At 36.1% G+C, this 19,280-nt stretch overlaps 2 protein-coding genes across 2 annotated transcripts; both read right to left on the bottom strand.

Moving 5' to 3' along the window:
- Nucleotides 1–4,427: 4,427 nt before the first annotated feature.
- LOC128236582 (complement C1q-like protein 2) lies at nucleotides 4,428–5,316 on the bottom strand. The gene is made up of 2 exons (XM_052951550.1): nucleotides 5,041–5,316; nucleotides 4,428–4,871 (listed from the first exon to the last, which is right to left on the bottom strand). Exons 1-2 carry the CDS (start codon nucleotides 5,282–5,284, stop codon nucleotides 4,471–4,473), a joined length of 645 nt encoding a protein of 214 aa, XP_052807510.1. The 5' UTR covers nucleotides 5,285–5,316; the 3' UTR covers nucleotides 4,428–4,470.
- Nucleotides 5,317–8,445: 3,129 nt separating this feature from the next.
- On the bottom strand, nucleotides 8,446–12,271 carry LOC128237992 (four-domain proteases inhibitor-like). The gene is made up of 4 exons (XM_052953567.1): nucleotides 12,225–12,271; nucleotides 11,660–11,762; nucleotides 8,800–8,913; nucleotides 8,446–8,479 (listed from the first exon to the last, which is right to left on the bottom strand). Exons 1-4 carry the CDS (start codon nucleotides 12,268–12,270, stop codon nucleotides 8,446–8,448), a joined length of 297 nt encoding a protein of 98 aa, XP_052809527.1. The 5' UTR covers nucleotide 12,271.
- Nucleotides 12,272–19,280: the final 7,009 nt, after the last annotated feature.

The raw sequence follows: 19,280 nt of genomic DNA, 5'->3' as shown, positions 1-19,280 counted from the left end.
TGTAAAATGATAATACTATCGGTTTCATACTAGCTCGTTTTGACAATTCTTGGCTTCTTTCGAGGAAATACTGTATTTCCTGATTTAAGGATCAGCTGGTGTCTAGTTCACTGTAGAAGAATCTTCATAGTTAATAAATTAAAATGTCCCAGAGTCTCACTAGCATGCATGGTTACATGTAATTATCAAAGTGCTGAAAGGACTGAAGGACTAGGGTTGCATATATTGGAAAGTTGACAACTGTGTAATAATCATTGACAAAAACCCCATAAATGGCTTACACCGTTAATTTGGCTAGTTTGAATAGGAGAACATTAAAGGGGCTAGAAACCAGGTGGTTCAAAACTCGGCAAATACAGTATTTCCTCAAAACAAGCATAGAATTGTCAATGCGAGCTAGTAGGTGGCCGATGATACGTCACTTTTCTAGGTTATAGAAAACCCCGCAACAGTCATGTTGCTGTCTCATCTGTGTTACCCTGTTTAAAATAGCGCATAAAGGTTTTCCAGTTTAAATCATATCTGATTATGAGTACAGATGATTATACCGACGTTATTTTTAAACTTACTGGGATTTACGTGGTAGACAACCGTAGTAATTTTCGAATTGGAAAAGTGTGCAAAAATGCGAAAGATGAACGTTGTCTTTAACGATGTAACATTAGTAAGTAAGAATCAATGCGCTGTACACAACGATGTCAAGTTTTTGGCAATTTTCTTTTTCTCTTGCAAGTAAATCATCTGGTGCCAAGCCCATTTGAATGACTGAAATGCCGAAAATGTGTGCGAGGTGCATGGAAAATGATGAAATCCACGTTAAAGGGGGGGGGGAGGGGAGGGTACCCTCTTTATAGTTCGCTTGAATGTCTTAACGCCGTATATATAGACTTATACCAATTATTTAACATGTGGTATATTTCAAAACAATGAACATTTTATTTTTTATTTTTTTTTAATTTTTTTTTCACCGTTGAATATGTGTTTTTTGCTTTTTCTTATTGCATAATGGACCACAAATGTGTGTTTCTAGACAACCCACGAACACCATCGTTACAATTCTGAATGTTATACATCGACACCGTAGGCATGAATTAACGCTGTTCCGGAAGAGTACCGGACCGATACGCAAATACAGACCATAGTTTAACATTTTTTTGTAGTCAATCAAATGCAAGGGGCGGCGGCAAAAAGAGCCGGCGGGCGGGGATGAAAATCTAGCAATTAATTTAAAGTCGCCTTATTGCTAGTGAATTAGTTTTACAGATCTCAAAACAAATCTATAAATCAAAACACTGAGGGTGCTGAATGTGACTATGCCTTGATTATACTGAGAGTCGATGGTTTGTTGAATAAAAAGAAAACCATTTTGTGTTGAAACTAAAATCCTAGAAAAGTTGGCAATGACAATGAAATTTCTAAACTAAGTCAGTTGTTGCTACGAATGAAGGGAATTGGTAAGGAACTCTTTGAAAGTCATTGTTGCTCAGGTAGTCATTGGTTGCTATTGGTGAAGAAAGTAAGTGGTAGTAAGAAAGTCATTGATTGCTAGGGAATGTATTTGTTGCTAAAGAAGCTAATGGTCATGGAGGTCATTAGTTGCTTAAAAGTCATTGGTTGGTATTGTAACGGTCCGCTGTATGCGGCGGATGTGCGTTCATAGTCTCCACTTCTATGCACTTGCTAAAAAGCTCAGCTGTCCTTTGAGGCATAGTAAGTTGGAACTTCAACAATCTTTCAAGCTATGCTTTCCTGATGGTTGAAGTGTAACGGTCCCCTGTAGGCGGCAGAGGTCTACAGTGGCGGAGGTGCGTTCATTATAATATTCCGTATAAAACGGAAGTACGTTCATACCGGATGTAAACTTGGTTGGTAATATGCAAATTAGCAAAACCCGGGCTATGTGAGAATAGAGAAGTTAGTGTATATAAAGACCAGTGGACCCCTTCAGGGTCGAGCATGCTTTTCCCTGAAGGGATCTGTTCGTGTTTGTTTCATTACGCCAGAAAGCTCGGCTATCTGGTGTTTGTTTCACGGTCGCACGTTACAGTATGAATGTAAGTAATCGCTGAGAAAGATTTGGCTGCTAAGGAAGTCATTGGTTACTAAGGCAATCATTGGTTGCTAAAGAAGTTATAAGTGACTTAGTGAGGCAATGGTTGCCAATAAAGTCATTGGTTGATAAGAGGTAAGAGGAAACTAAGGAAGACATTGGTCATTGGTTGCTAAGGAGGTTGCTGGTTGCTAAAGAAGAAATTTGGTGCCAAAGAAGTGATTGGTTGCTTAGGAAATCGTAAGTTGCCTGTATGGTAATTGGTTGATAGAAAGGTGATTGGTTGCAAAGAAAGTCACTGGTTTCTAAGGATGTCATTAGTTGCTATGGATGCAGGTAGTTACAAACTTCTACATGAGGCGACACACCAAATATCAAGGGTCTGGGGTTAGGGCTTGCGGAGATTTCACAGATGTTACTATAAAAGTATTTTTTTTTAGAAAACCAGGGAATCTATGGAGTGGGAACAGTTTGACCCAGGGGACACACTTTGAACAATGTTGGTAAAGGACCACTACATGGGACTACATACCAACTATTTGGGAAAGATGCATTGCGGTTTAAGTGAAGAGGATTTGAAAAAAACAAACAATATCAGTATTAAAAAACAAAGAACAGGGACGGGATTTGAAGAATCGTGGTAAATACTAAATAGGCACTACATGAGGCTACATGCACAAACTAATTATCAAAAGTTTTGGCACTACATGAGGCTACATGCACAAACTAGTTATTAAAAGTTTTGGCCTAGCAGTTTCAGAAAAGAATATTTTCAAAGCTTTTACTACTTAAGTATACAGAAAACCTGGGACCCGGGGTTCATAATTTAAACACTCTTGGTAAATTTAATATGAGATTATAAGAGATTATACACTAAACGTCTGAAGCCACAAGCTGCAATGAGTTGTCGTATGTAAGCTTGTTATACGAGTACATATGCCGCATGCAACGTCAATACTGATTTTTTGTATACCACGTGACTGGCGGAAATCTCCTCCTGTCTTCTTCGGCTTTATACGTTAACTCGATTTATCATTTTTCAGTAGGCTACATAAACTAGATTTATGAATTTTTGGGTGTTTAAGATTAAAGAATTTAATTGAATACAACTGCAATCAACGCGTTACTGGTAATGAAATCAAATATTATTAATGAAAAAAACGTTAACGATCGTAAAATAAGGTGAAAAAGTAAACCATAAAAACTACTTCATAATTTTATAACATGTGAACAGATAAACTGTCAGTCAGACAATTTTTATCAGATTGAATCCAAATTTAACAGTAAAGACCGTCGGATCGATGGCGATGATATATCGCAATGTCTGTGTACAATGTTTGAAGTAAATGTATTTACTCTGAATATGATTCAGAAGACTTTTACCAAGGCACCATTACACTGCCCCGTTATTTTCATGACCCTAGGCCACGGACCTATAAACCATTGCTCCGTGTCTAGGTGCTATGCACATATTCATACATTTGGCTTCATTTAAAAAGACAACGTATGGATTATTATGTGCACACTTTAAATAAATATAAACTTTCTTATCTCATTCTGTTGCTTTTCAACAACTTTGATTTGACCTGACCCCGCTTTTGACAGGATGACACAAATTTGTATTGCTTGTAATATTCCGTGTCATTACTTCAATGTTACTCACAGTAAGTGATGAATGAATCGGTATGGTGATGGAAATCATTTCATTGGCGGCCTTTCTGATAAATAACTTTACTTGAGCTTAGATAAAATTCCCGTTTTAATAGCGTATTCCGAAACATTGTGACATTGTCATTTTTTTGCAAACTTGACTGACTGCTTTTATATCAATTAATCGATTACTTCCATTTATAAAAATAATATTACTTGTATGTTATGCATTCTGCTAGACTTGTTGTCATTGTTATGTTGTTATTTTCGCATAATCGCAACAGGAACATGGCTGCTGTCTGTATCAATTTAAGAATGCCTGGCTCGGAGAACTGTTTGTCATGTTAACATTTTTATCAGTCCTGGTACTACTTTGATTATTTAATTTTTTTTAACGGACATCCAATCAAATTGCAGAATGGAATGATACATGACGTAAGAGAATAGTGGAGCTGGCCGAAATGGTCGATTTCTGGTGCAAGTGCCCGAGTCCAGAGAAAACTTTCAATTACGACGTTCACATCAAACACATATAAAAACTTTAATAATTGTTGAGTTATGATGTTTGTTCGACTGCAAAACAATTACCAATGAATGTTGGAATCTGCTCCGCAGCGCTCTTGTCTTTGAACCTTTTAAATTGCAAATAAAATAAAAGTAAACGACTTAATTAATTGATAAATGCTTCCAGAGGTCGAAATCTATTGTTTAACAATTGCCTCTTTATTTTAATTATTCATAATTGCCTTATAAACAAGTAAGTGACAGCATTAATACAAGTACGCCCCGGAGAAGGTCGTCCCCCGAAAACCATCGCTGCCAAATACCTGACCGTCATCACACTGAACCCACACGCGCTGTCCTGAAGTGAGCCCCAGGACGGCCGTGTTGCTGGACTGCGTACTCCTGCCATTAGGATAGATTATTACATCCACCATGTTGGTGCCGTCCGCCATCAGGTAGCAGCGGAGCTCTTGCGTCTCCCAGTGTTCGATGGTCATTGTGAAGATGTAGGTGCCGTCCATAGGCGCCGTGGCCACGCCGGTCTGCGGGTCGTACATACTGCCTTCGTTGTAAATCGGCTGGCTAAACTTGAGCGTGTCGCCCTGGTGGAGGACTTCCTGTCTGGCGTGGTACGCTGAGAACGCAGCCGCCTCGCTCTGACGGCGACCTGTGAACACAATTTAGAATAACTATAATTATATTAAACATTCGGGATTGAAAGTCTACTCATGGACATATTCGGTTTATAACTAGACAAAACTCAGAACTGATATAAGACTATAATAAGGTTTGATAAAGTTCATGCTAATTAAAAACCATCGGCGGAAGGTACTGACCTCTCGATTTGTTGCCTGCTTCTTTCCTAAGCTGGACTACTTCCTGTCGAAGGGCGTCCACTTGTGAAAGGAAGGCTTCCTGTTTCTCCAAGATGGCGGCCATGGCGGACAGACGGACGTTCTGATCGCGCACAACCTCTTTTAGGAGAGCCATTTCCTGTCTAAGATCGTCGTCGACATCATCAGCATGTGTCGTTACTGATCCGAGTAACACTGTTGCTAATAGTATTTGATGAAATACCATGGTATATATGATACAAATTATTGTACAATTACAACGATAGTTAATTTTGCATTAATATAATCAGTTTGTAAGATAAGGAATAAAAGCCTCGACCTTTCATTAGACTAGACTTTTCAAATTAAATAAATTAATACGCGTTTGATCATATTATAAGCGACTTTAAACGTTTTTCTTATTCAAAATTTAATTAAAGCGTTTGATAATACTCGGTATAGTAACAACAAAACAGAGTACGATCTCATTGTATTATTACAAATGCAACACGCACACACCAGGGGCGGATTCAGGATTTGACGCAAGAGGGGGCGTATTTAGAGGCGTAACCTTTTGACTTGCGCCCCTCTCTCTGAACCGAAATCTATTTGGTCTTACGTGTTGGCGTGGGGTTTGGAGTTCTCCCCCTTGAAAATTTTCAGTCCGATATGACGATGATAGGGGAGGGGGTATATTCCTGACGTTGGTTCCTATTCTATGAGCTGATGTATCTGCCTATTGTTGTTACATTTTTTTTTTCAGGAAATAATGTGCGCCGTGTCCTCCCCACTCCCACCACCCCAAACCCCACCTTGACATATTGGTTATATTCATGTAGCTGGCGTGCCCACCAGGGTCCTATATGCGACACAATGCCGTCTTCCACAATGTCGAACAGCGGCTTCTTTGTTGTTGTTTTATGCCTTTACTTCGTATGTAAACGAGCTGCATGGCTGCCTTCATCGATTTCCGGTTGACTTCACACTGGACTTTAATGCAGGGACCCGTATTCATAAAGTTTCTTAATGAACAATTGTGATGTCTTAGTCTTATTATTCATTCTCGTCTTACTCTTGTTAATTTGATACACACTTACTACTGAAGTTGAACTCACATTTGCAGAATCAAAAATGACTTGCAGGAAAGGGGAAGTTTTATATTTTACGATTAAGATCCGTTTTTTCAAAACGGAGCCTATGCCATCAGTGGCTGCTGACGCCGTCTCGTAAGCGGAGCCAGAACGTGCTTGTCGGTTCCATGTATTCAGGAATTACCATTTTACGAAAAGTAAAATAAACTTAAGCCCCTTTACCTTAAACTTTAATTTGTTTATAACGATGTGTTTTAAATTATCTAGTGAAGCCAATTAAAAAAAACCAACAACTTAATTATTACGTTTCCAATTATAACGCAACATGGTGGCGGTGTTTGTGGTCAGGATGGTCACGTTCGATATTCAGATTGTTTTCCCAAGTACCTCCGGCTTAATGACCCTCAAAATGTAGCTTTCGTTATGTATATCTTGGGAATAAGTTTCAGAATACACCGAAGTTTCAGCCCGGTTAACGTTACTGTAACAGTGGCTGATCTAATACCACGAGTTATTACAATTACAAAATGTATATATAACGAGTATACGATGCTCGAGTTACAACGCATGTATACTTTCAATCTTAAATCTGTACCTTATTGTGATGGACAGTGTTCAATTAGTAGCGTGGGTATATTAAAAAATATCGTGTTTTTCTTTTTCATAAGGCCAAAAAAAAATAAAATGTTTGTTTAGGGTAACCTTCCCAAAATTTCTAGGTAGGGTAGGTAGGGATTTTTTTAATATTTTTTTTCATTATTTTTTTTTCAAAATTTGTCGTAAGTTCAGAGTGTTTTCTTGCACATGGCAGTCTTTCCTACATTACTGTCATTGTCTGACTTTGTTTTATCATATAAACAATAATTCTGATTAAAATCTGCATTTATCCGCCTTCGTAAATCTCTATTCGCTAAAGAATATATTTTTTGCTCAGAAACGGAAAAAAAATGTTAGGGTCGGCGCATTTTTATAGGTAGGGTCGGGTTACCCGAAACAGACATATTATTTTAGGCCTAATATTGTTGTTATTGACTCGCACCCCACTTATCGCATTACTGGTTACCCTTCTGATATGAGAATAAGATTGTTCAAGAAAATAAAGACAACTTTTTCCATGACGCAAGCTTGCTATTGGTATTCCATGTAGAGTTTTTCTTGCATATAACACTTTGACAGCCCCTGCGTTTTCAACTCTTGTGGGGTCCTTATGTTACAGAATTTTACCTAAAACTTTTAATGTTCAAAACAATAGGTTGGTGTTTACATTTTAGTGATTTAACATCGTTTATGTACTTGAACAAAAATAAGTTTCTATTCCAAAAAGATTTTTACTTCAACATGTACTTCTGACTTGAAAAGTTTCTCAAAAGGTACTTCAGCTATTAGAGCTTTTTTGTTGGTAATAAACTGGTTTCGGTTTTATATCGGTTTCACAAACTGCGTATTTGTTGTTATAGTTTCAAATAAAACCAAAACCAGTTTTATCGTATTTTTTAACGCAAACCGAAACCGATTTTTGAAACTATCGAAACCCCTATCGGAGGCGGTTTCATTGGTTCGTTCCATCCGAAAACTAGTTCACTTTGAAAAACAACATGGCGGACAGTGCTCCAACACGTGTGTTGAAACACCTTTTATATAAAACATGCAAACGACCATCTGCGGTATCATATTTTTGAAAAAGTTTATAATAATGGCTACATCCCGCCATGTTGTTGAAACTGTACACGGAACCATGCATTTGTTACTTCAAGCAAAACTATCAAAACCGGTTTCGAAACTGCTGAAACCATTGAAACCAAAACTGAAATTGGTTTGGTATCAACAAAAACGCCTTTAGATTTGTTAAACTCTTCATGCTAAACATTGAGGCGAAAATGGCTTAACTTCCTGTTGTTGTTTTGCATTAAAATACACAGAAAATATTGGTTTGTAAAGAATCAACTCCGAGAATGCTGCAATAAAACTAACCTTCGGACTCCACACACTTTAACCAGCCCAATTTCGTTCATACCCCGATAATGACATTAATCCCGAAATTCATTCCTTAAATTCTCATACAATGTCGCTTAAAATGTAAGTTTTTATCACCAATTCGGTCAACTTTCACTTTCTTCTCCAAAATTTGACAATTTTTCTCTTTACCTAATGTCAAATATTTTTGTTGTTGATTAGCCATGACGTCAAGTAAACCTTTTGGTTTTCAATACAGGTCAAACAATGCCACAAGAATCCCATTAAACTAACTCAAAAAAACATGTTATCTGCTAAGTATTTATTCACAGAAAAGCATTACAGAACTACCAGTAAGTTACATCTAGCATGCTCCAGAACTGGCAAGGGTTGCTCCACTGAAATAATTATAAAACAATTAAAATACATTATCGCATTCGTTTAGAGTTTATATTGTCTGAACAAATTTAACTTCAAAAACTAAAATGCATATTGCTATAAGTAAATATTGAGCAATGGACATTTAAAGAACCTAGTTTTAAAATTGTACTAGTGTGAAGGACCGAGTCGCTATGTTCGCTCCAGTACAAATGCTTGTAGAAAAAACTATCAATTTATTTACCAATCTGGGTTAAGTACGACATACATTTTTGAATCTTAAATAATTTCAATGCATATTACAACACATACAAATCAAGAAAACCAGCGAGCTACATACTTGCACTCCATGAGGCATTCGTTGTCATAGGTGACCCCGTCATTTCCGCAGACTGGATTCAGATCTTTGGTACATCTGCAGGGACATTTACCTTGCGATTGGAAGGGAACGTTGCTGGAACAAAAATGCAGAAGTCTCAATACCTTTAATAAAAAAAGACGGTTAAACAAAGAAGAACACGGCAAACCCACAGACCCCTTAGCTCTGACAACATCTAGCTGTACGCACAACCACTAACATGTAGGATTCAATGACACAACTTTGTCTGTTTATCACGTAATGGGACATAACAAAACACGTTATCATGAATCCACGACTATATTTTCACTTAAAGGCAAAATATGATATAATTCAGGGTTATAATATTGAGAAGATTGGGATCCCTACATTTTATAAAAATGTAAACAACACGGTTCATACGAGGGCTGTCCCAGTAAATCGTAGACATTCCTTATTTCCAAAAAAATAATGAACTAATTGTTGACAAAGTTCTCTGACGTTTTATTCAGCATCTTGTGCAATACATTACGAATCATACGCATATGCCGCTTTCATTTCATAAAAATAGAACCAAAACGGTCATTGCCGAGATAATTCAACCATCTTCAACACGCTCGGGATATTGTGCGTCGAACAGCGCTCGGCTTTTATCGGGGGGGGGGGGGTCTTGCAACGTACTTTATGTTTGTTGCGGAATATTAAGTATGGAAAATGTTAGATGCGGAAGAAAATAGCGGGTTGTTAAAGTATTTTAGTGTTTTCGGAGGATATTTTGATCTGGTTAATAAGTTTATATCACTTTTATCACAATATAAATAGGCATATCCGGAGGCCAGACGTGTAAGCTTCTCTATGGTTTTTAACCTAAGTTTCTAGAGGGCCTTTACAAAAAAGTTATTGCATGTGTGAGCTGAACAATTGCTTGTTTACAAAGTGAAAATAGGAAATTGCGTTACTTGATACTGTGTTTTTTAGTCCAAGTGTACCATTCTTGTACCTATTTCAGCTACTTTATATTGAGTTTTTCCATCTTTTTCTTTTCGACGGCGAGTGCACTTAACATGGGCACTATACGTCCTTCTTTAGGTTGTAAGACCTTTTATGTCTTGCGTGGAAGTTTTATGCAGTTTCTGTTCGATACAGAATCACAATAATCTTAACTAAGACACGAGATGTAATACATGTTAATATTTATATCAAAAGGCAATTTGTTAGCCAGTAAGAACGTCTCGCGTATTTGTTATGCAAAATAACCAGATACACTTTTATACTATTCTAGTAATTCATGTATGTGCTCATAAAATTATTACTCTTTATATAAATGTAGGAACTCTTGATGTAACAGAACGTCTCGCAATCAGCAAATAAATGCAAACATTTTCAGTCTGATGCTATTTTACCACGAAAATAATAAAAATACGTTTAAAAACAGTGGTAGTCTATGCCCCGGCAGTTGTCTGGAAATTTATCTTTGGGCACAACGCTAAAGAATAAAATATATGTATGAAATACAAAAAAGAACACATTGAAAACTCCAAAATACACCATTTTATACTGACAATTGTTCTTTTGGGAGGACCCCGCCGCCCCCTTCAACATTTCGACGATGTTGAAAGAATAAGAAATTAACTGCGGACACGAACTTACGCTCACTAAAATACATGTACAAATGTTTTAGGTAGTCTAACATGGTCTAACATGGTCTTAAATAACAACCTTTGAACCACATGCTCCGCCCTTTGTGTAGTAACACGGTATTTGGACGCAAAAAGTTAAACCGCCCTGGCTATAGTTTCATTAAATGAGGGTCGGGCGATTGTAAATTGACGCGACTTTGTGAATTTATTATAAATAGATAAAATGGAATGGTGTTTGAACAAAAACGAAACATGAACGTGAATTGTACTCTTCAATAATAAACAATAAATGATGGTATTTAGATTTTTCGAATAACCAAGGTATGCTAGCATATTACAGAACTATACTGGGATGATCTTGTTAAGTGATTTATTCATACTAATCAACAAACGACATTTTGGTACTGTTTTTGCGTAATTGATGTCATAATCGAGGATATCAATTGCGTTCAGAAGATTAAAGGAAAAACCCGTCACGTATCACTTGCATTTGAATATTGTCACATAAATAATTTAATAGTGTACTAAATAGTCGTCAAAATGATTTTATTTACACATCTTTTTTAAATTCTTGTTCATGACGAAAGCATACAAACAGACGACTGTAACTAGTCACGTAGACCGACATATTCGGAGCTCCTCGGCCATTTTTTATCGAAAACAAACTCGGATGTATGCCAGTACATCGGTTGGAGTAGTTCGTAAACTTATGGAATTATATCATAAATTAAAAGTAGTGTTTTAGAGTTGTATTTATTAATCTTAGTTTAAATCGATTGCCAGTGAAGTGTACTTGTTGCAAACATAATTAAGGTTCCTAAGAGTTCAGTCGCAAAGTTTAGCTGCTAAATAAAATTACTACGCGATCTACTTGCAGCGGACTTAAACGTACCTCTTTTTGAGTATGTAAACCGTCCAAATACATCCGAGGTTGTTTTCGATTAAAATGGCCAAGGAGTTGCGAATGAAACCGACAAAACATGCTCTACGGGAATAAATGTTTGTATACACCGTCAAATCTGCTGTACATGATATGGAGCTACAGTAAATAGAGTAAATCCACAATTGTCGTTGTCCTACAAATATCAGCGAACACCAAGCTCTGTTGAAAGATTATATTTTTGTAGAATCCTTCTAATAATGCTTCCTACATGTACTACAGTGTACTTTCAAAAGTCGATATTATATAATACTAGACACACTTTTTCACATTTAGTACTTACGAGCATTCCAAGTCGCACATATTTCCATAGGTTTTCCCATCCGTTCCGCAAACTGGATCCCAATTGGCAGGGCATATACATGGCGGGCTTCTAGCGTTCACAGCTAAACAATATTCAAAAGTTCAGGGAATACATTGAGAAACTGAAACATGTGACAACGCCCATAAAGAATATCGCAAAGACATTTAGCAAAACAAATAATACATATGATTATAGAAACTGTCTATGTATTTGTTTTCTGTTTTAAAAAAAATCTAACTGATATAAATGTTCTTTATTTTATAAAAATGAATAAATGCTTAAAGTGAAATTATAGCATAGATTTACAAGATTGAATGCTGTGTAGCTCAAACGACAATGTCGTTTGTTCTGGGTATTGTTAGGCAGATGACATACTAAACTCCGCGAATTTCGTGTGTTGACGTCAAAATTTGGAGACAAAAAAGTAGGACATTTCTATAAATGCAAAACATTATTTTTAGCAAGACACTATCTGTCGTCAAAATACTAGTAAAGTCAAGAAATAAATGTCTCTACTAAATATTAAATAAAACAGCTCACTGACCTGCCACCACAGCTACCACAAGTAGAACTGAGATTACGGAATTCATTTCGTCTGAAAGAGACCGCATACAACACGAATATTTATCTTATGTGACGATATTTCATAACATTTGAATGTGTTTCTTGTCTTAATACAACTAAAATACATCTATTATAAAATAGATAGAACTATAATGCAGTATATAGAAATTACAAGAACCAGCCCAGTAGCCAACATATGTTATAGTGGTGCTTATTGTTGCACACAGATACAATCCATCAACATAAATATAAACATAATTAAAAAGTGAACAAATAAGCACGAACCTTTTCAACTACAGGGTGAACCACTTATGCCCATCCGCCTGGTGCTGATTATATAGTCCAGTTGAGCCTAGTGTACATCTGTGACCAAGCGATGTCAGAAGATAATGAATATATCAACGCGTTCTCTCGTCCAACATGTCAAAACAATACACTGAAATCCAACGCTTCTAAAATTTCACTTCTCGCTCAGGGCGAGAACTGTTAGCAAATCAGACAGCTGGCAGAACTGAATTGCTAAACGAATACTTGTTTGCAAAACATAACCGCCACAAAATATGTATTATACTATTAATACAGTTTGAAACAGCGATCAACTAAGTGACTACAGACACACTACGAAACGCGTTCGGAGTGTCATAGTTGGGATATTTATTCAAAACATATTCCACACATTTTGTTACATTGAAAATATGCACATATCGCAGGCTAAGTAAACGGCAGTTGTATCGCTATGTAAAAACAGAAGGCGTTGCAACAGTTTTTGACTCAATTGCACTAAGCCCATGCCATGCACGCAATTCTAATTTACACCCGTGTGATGGTATGTTTACAAATAAGCCCTTTTCAAAGGGTTTATAATTTTATATTGAAAGACAATAAGATAATACTAGTGCGCTTGTCAAATATAACAACTATGGACTCGTTAAGTGGACTTCCAAAAATCATTTTGATGTTATAAATGTTGTTAATTATTAATTTTATAATAAAGATAGCTAACATTATCATGTCTTTGAGGCAAACTCTTTACAGAAATATCAGATGGCCTCAAAACACGTTTTCATGTTCCACGTTAGCATATTTTTATACGAACTTACATTCAAACTCATTATCGATGGATTGATAATACATATCTTATAACTAGCGCACTAAATAATATTATCCCGGAGTATGTTCCCTTAGACACAGCGCACAAGCACACTCAAAATAACCACTTATGGACATGAAGTCGCTATTTTCATTGTCTCATGGTTGTTGATAATGTTAACATACATATTCTTTTCGATTTGATTTGTGCGATCGGTTGAAATTTCCGACATGTAAATTATTATTTTTCAGTGTATATTTGGATAAAATTTATTTTCTGGTTTTATGAAAAGAACCAGTTGCACTTGATATATCGCTTAAAGAGAAATACTTTAAATATCAAACTATTGAATCGCCTTTATGCTTAACATCGGCATATTGGAGAAGGATTACATTTCAGAATACCTTATGAAAGGTAATTTCATAAAAGATAAAACACACATATACACGGTCGTTTGGTGTAAAGGGGTCATCATTCTTATACATGAACAGGTGATAGAGGTACTAACTTAATAAATGTCATTGTCAAAAAACGTTCTCTTACATTTAGTTCCTAATAATGACTAATTTGGTTTTAGAAAGAAAAAAATAATATATGCATGTATACATATAGTTTGTTAATAGGACATGTTATTAGCAGTAAAAATAATCAGCTAAACTGTGCATTCATTGATTACAAAATCTTAAGATACTGTCATTCATGATGGTTTAAGAATTCAACTATGACAGTCTGGTATTCGTGACGATTTACGGATAAAATCTTGTATACGTCAATTTAAAAATTGTATTAATATCTTAACATAACGTAATTTTCTGATTATTTTGATATCACATTATGTGTTAAACAAGAGAAACTCCTTTTTGTGATTTTTTTGGTGAGAATTATTTGCCTAAAATTGATTTCGTCAACCTTAAAGTTTTATGATATTTGACAAGATGGCCCACTTTAATATGTTTGTATTAGTTGTTGGCATGACTTGACTTAACCTTTTCCTTATCGTTGAAACTCATTTATCCGCCATTGACGTTTTTTGACAATTTTGTGATTTTCAGTCATTTAGCCTTGTTTTGAACTGCAATCAGGGCCTTTCATTGAATTCAAGTTCTTGTGTTTTGTATCATTTTGCAGGATTCAGAAGCAAAACTTACAAGCTGTGCTGCGTCAACCATGCTAGATAACGAAAATCTAAGATAACGAAGGTATAACATTGGGTTTTACAGTTACCAAACAAATTAATTATTTCCCACGGCACATCACATTTAAAATAGAAGAAAACTCAACCGCGTCGGAAGGAGTGCATGGTGTATTTGTGAGGATTCAAAAGTTGAGTCATAATACACTGATCAACTCTGCTCGCGTCTAGTTTGATCACATCCTTACCTAGAGCAGTACCTAACAACGGTTCCATGGATGCTAAGAAAACTAACATAATCATTTTTTTGAAACGCTTTCACTGCGACATAAAGAAGAAGTGTCATTTTTATATAACGGAATATCTACATTGTTGTACCCGAATGGATTAGTTTAAGCATACTTAAGTAAAACGACAACGCCAAAATCTGTAACTGGCACATAGTTTCTAGGTATTTAGACTTATTTAGACTTATCAAACTTAACTCTAGAATCAGGAACTATGCTTGATTTGCTGCACATGGTGTAAAATGAAAAACAACAACAAAACAAACACCATTTCGTAGCATGGAATAGAATATCGAAATCAAGAACATCATAAATGTGCTTCAAAATATCTTGCTTCATAGGCAGAGCCTGCTTAGGGGAATAAAAACCTAACTTTTATAGCCTGCTGTAAGTTAGTTGCAAAGAAATGTTAGAAATATCAGGGAATTCTTCTCCTCGTAAGACATAATTTTTTACGTTTTCCGTTAATATAGTTTTTAATATTCTGGAGAGATTTTATGCTACGACTTAAAAACTTGGCATATAAACAAAGAGTTTTAATATTACCAGGGCAGTCTTTCAATAAATAAAATTCACAAAACAACGGAAATGAGCGAATTTGAGTCTTTATGTTCTTGTTGGTCCCTTGCGAATAAGCAAATCGTGGGGTATGAACAAGCTGTTGACGAAGAAGAATACGCCCCATCCTTTTGCTCGATCCTTCATCTGTTAAAAAAATTGGAAACGCACCTTAAATGCACGCCTTATTTACAAACTTAAAAAAAGAGGTATCACGGACATTTAAACCACTATAAGTCCGTGCAGGTATTTAGAAATGAAAAAAAAAAAATACTGATATGATCAAAAGCTCATGGATTATTGCGAATACTAACCTAGGATTACCAACATATGCGCATGAATTATCAAATGAGTTACACACAGGTTACATCAAAATAACACATGTTAATGTAGGTATAATTCTAAACCTACTTAACGATATATTTGTTTTAAATTGTACCAATCGATACCACCAAAGTTTAACGATATGTTCACCAATCGTTTTCTAAGGTAACAATTGAATCATACACATTTATCTCAGTATATCCATTTAAAAGCGCTTCGTGCGCAAACAATTCAAACGACCTAGATGCCAGCGTAAGTATGCAAGTCTGTTACTGGCCGAGGACATATGCACTGCTCGAAGGCCGAACTCGCGAGAGCATGCAAAGTATGCTACCTCGCGAAGGCACTTCTGTAAGATGGGATCGTTGCTTTTTCTCCGAATTAAACACTGAGCAAACTGCTTGGGTCTCACAATGTGTGGATATTTCCATCCCCTGCCATTTCACAGACCACAACTTTTAAGCGACTTCAACACTGAAACACTCAAACTGTGCTATATCTGAGCACGCTTCAAGAACACATAAGGGAAAAATTCTATGAAAGAATTCGCCACACTGATTGATATCTCCACATCCAGAAACACAATCATCTGAAGAAAACAATTAATCAACAGTAACTGTAGTACATTGAATGGTTTTCATTATAGACACATCATTATATATATATATATTAAACTTATCTACCATTTGATATCTTTTCTAAATCAATATCTCAACTTCACCGTTTGATTATTATGTTTCAAACCACGTAGTAATACTAATATACGCGGTATGAAAACACGACTTGGTTTTACACATTTGTCAAGAAACTGGACTTTATCAAGAAGTGACTATTTTCCGCTTTGAGTCCGATCTCTTATTCATCCATCTAGGAAGGAGTGAACGAATTTCCTCCAAACGCTCAGGGGTAAGCCGTAGCTCCAAAACATCTGAATCCGGAAGGACACCGATAAAAAACCATAACGGTCGTGGGTTCACATTCCTTCTAAACATTCTCCTGCGCACCAACGCGGTGCAACATATTTGATAAGAGTGTTGCGCGCAGGAGGGTGCGTCAGTACCGCCAACATCATCTAAATAATTTACTTACAGTACATTTTGCTATTAAACATTAGAACTGATCATGGATGTTACTCCCTGACATATGAAGGCTGCTGAACGTAATCCAAACGGAAGTGCACAGTCCATATAAATTTTGTAAATATAATATATCGTTTTGCGTCAAGACCCTGGGGAATCAACTGTTGGAAAGAAATGTAAATGTTATGTCCTCTCCTAAGTAAATGTTTTTTAATATTCCACTGTTTGTTGAAGTAAATTTTGGCCAGTTCAAGTCAAGGATCACTCGGCGATTAATCTTTCTCAACGGTATTCAACGGCGAAAAGACCAAGTCACAGCAAAGAGGGTTTTTTTGAAATGAACCAGCCATAGCAAAGTGACCTAATTCAGTGTCAATTAATTTATCAATATCCAGCGGGAAATTGATAGCCCTATTGTGATTTATACTGTCCGTCTTTCGAAGACTAGCTACTTTGATTTTAATAAAAGATTTAAGCTCTGTATATCCGAACAAACAGTAATTCCAAGATATATTGCCACGTTTTATATTAATATGGACCTCTTGGTGAATGTTAAAAGTACATGCCCACTAATACACATTACAGATCTTAAATGTGTCACTCATCGCTTGATTTTCGCGAGCGAATCCCTCGTGCCCATGGTGAATAAATGTTAGATTGTCGTACAATAGCCGGCTACAAACTGAGTCATAGAGAGATTAATATATCCAATTTCTGATTATTTGCAATGTTGACTCGGAACAAAGTTATGAGGTCAGAGTTGAGTTTCTTAACTTGAATGTCTGCACATTTAGTGACTTGGCTGAATTTTATGAGAACTGCGAATGATGAATACCTACAAACGAATCGCTGATCTCTGTAGGCATTTTTATATACGCCTTTCGGTTAATCACATTAAAAGCTTGCAGATCATGAATTGTTACGGAGCCTCTAGGGCAAACTCTGAAAAGGCCGACTAGCTGTTATCTGCTATGTCGACGTCATCAAAGTGGCGTCGTAGCTACTCAATCTCTTTACGAAGTCTCCGAGTCTTAGCCGACTGACGACGCTCTTCAACAAGCTGTTGAAGCCGTGCCCGGTCACGCAAAAGTTCTTCGTGAAAATTTTCATCAGGAGAGGGTTTCTTTGGTGTCTCATTTCAAACGCACCTCTTCATTTCTCTTCATTGTACACTTCAACACTTTTTCGTTTGGACGATCCCCAGTATCTGCCATTTTGGCACGAATAAAGAATAAACAAACACATAAAGAACAATTGAGAAAGGTGCAAGTTAAAGAAGGGCGGACAAATGAACATTTGCAAATGAGGTAGAAATCCTTCCCTTAACATATTTCCTCAAAATTTGTGAAATTATCGGGCTGTGTTGATGAAAATAAAAATAGAGCACAACTTCCTTTACAGTTTATCACAGAAACTCTTGCCGGTTGTTTTCACAATTTTCACTCTTCTTGCAGTTTTAAAAGAATTATGAGATATTATTTTTTTCCTTATTTTTTAATTTATATTGGACTTTGATATTTATTCATTGTTTGAGATTAATTTCTTGGATTTGCATTTATTTCTGACTTTGTAAGATGCTGAACGTTTTGCAACAACAAATAAAACTGGTAAGATCGGAAATGTGTGACTTGTCATTGATACAATCCTCAGCTTGCAATTAGTTACCTAATTAAAGAATAAATTAGCAGATTGTAGAACGACATTCACAGACGTTCTGACTTTCCTTCTAACACTTAAGGCGTCCGAAGTTCAATGAAGATATTCGGGATTTCATGCCATTGACCGTTATGCTAAATTTATATGCCTGTATAATCATTTGAAATTCATAATTTGAGTAATTATACATGACCAAAACTAAACTTTTACAAAATTTAGGCGTTTGGTTAGATTTGGTAAACAAGATTATTAATTAAGCAACAGTAGGAAATGGCAGGACCGCTCTGGAATGCCATAAAAATAGGAAACATGTGGGATTTCTGGCCGCAGAGGTTTCAAAAGTTGAAAACCTGACGAAACGAGTTGGTCACATGCGGTGGTCACACACTGTGGTCATTTTCTAAATTATAATGTGCCTTTTTGAGACTGATCGCAGAGGATTTTACCATCAGAGGATTTTTCTAAAATCATTTAAAACACTTGCTTAACGTTATACTTAAGAAGGGACACTCTGCTGTATAACTTAGTCTGTATTTGTATAAAAAAATTGTTGTTCTCCCTAAGATATTGACATTATCTGAAAATACTGAGTGTGTTAAAATGGAATATTAACTGTACATAATAATACATGAATAATTCGTAGCGAACTTGAGATTCCTTCTGTTCTTAATTTATGCAACCTATTATAGAGAGACAAAAATAAAAACTGTCGTATCGGATTTTGTTGTAAAAAGTGAAGAAGGTAAAACTTCAAAGAACGTGGGTTTAAAAAATAAAATGAAATCGTTTTAACGAAATTAGCAATAGTGCCGTAGGGGATACCGTTTACCGGAAATCAATTGACCGATTTTTATCAACCGTTCCTGGTCTAAACAGCGTGTGTACAATACGTTTATCAGTATAATATTTA

Source organism: Mya arenaria, chromosome 6 (assembly GCF_026914265.1).
Source record: "Mya arenaria isolate MELC-2E11 chromosome 6, ASM2691426v1".
Classification (NCBI taxonomy): Eukaryota; Metazoa; Mollusca; class Bivalvia; order Myida; family Myidae; genus Mya; species Mya arenaria.
This window is presented reverse-complemented; position numbering and strand designations above follow the sequence as displayed.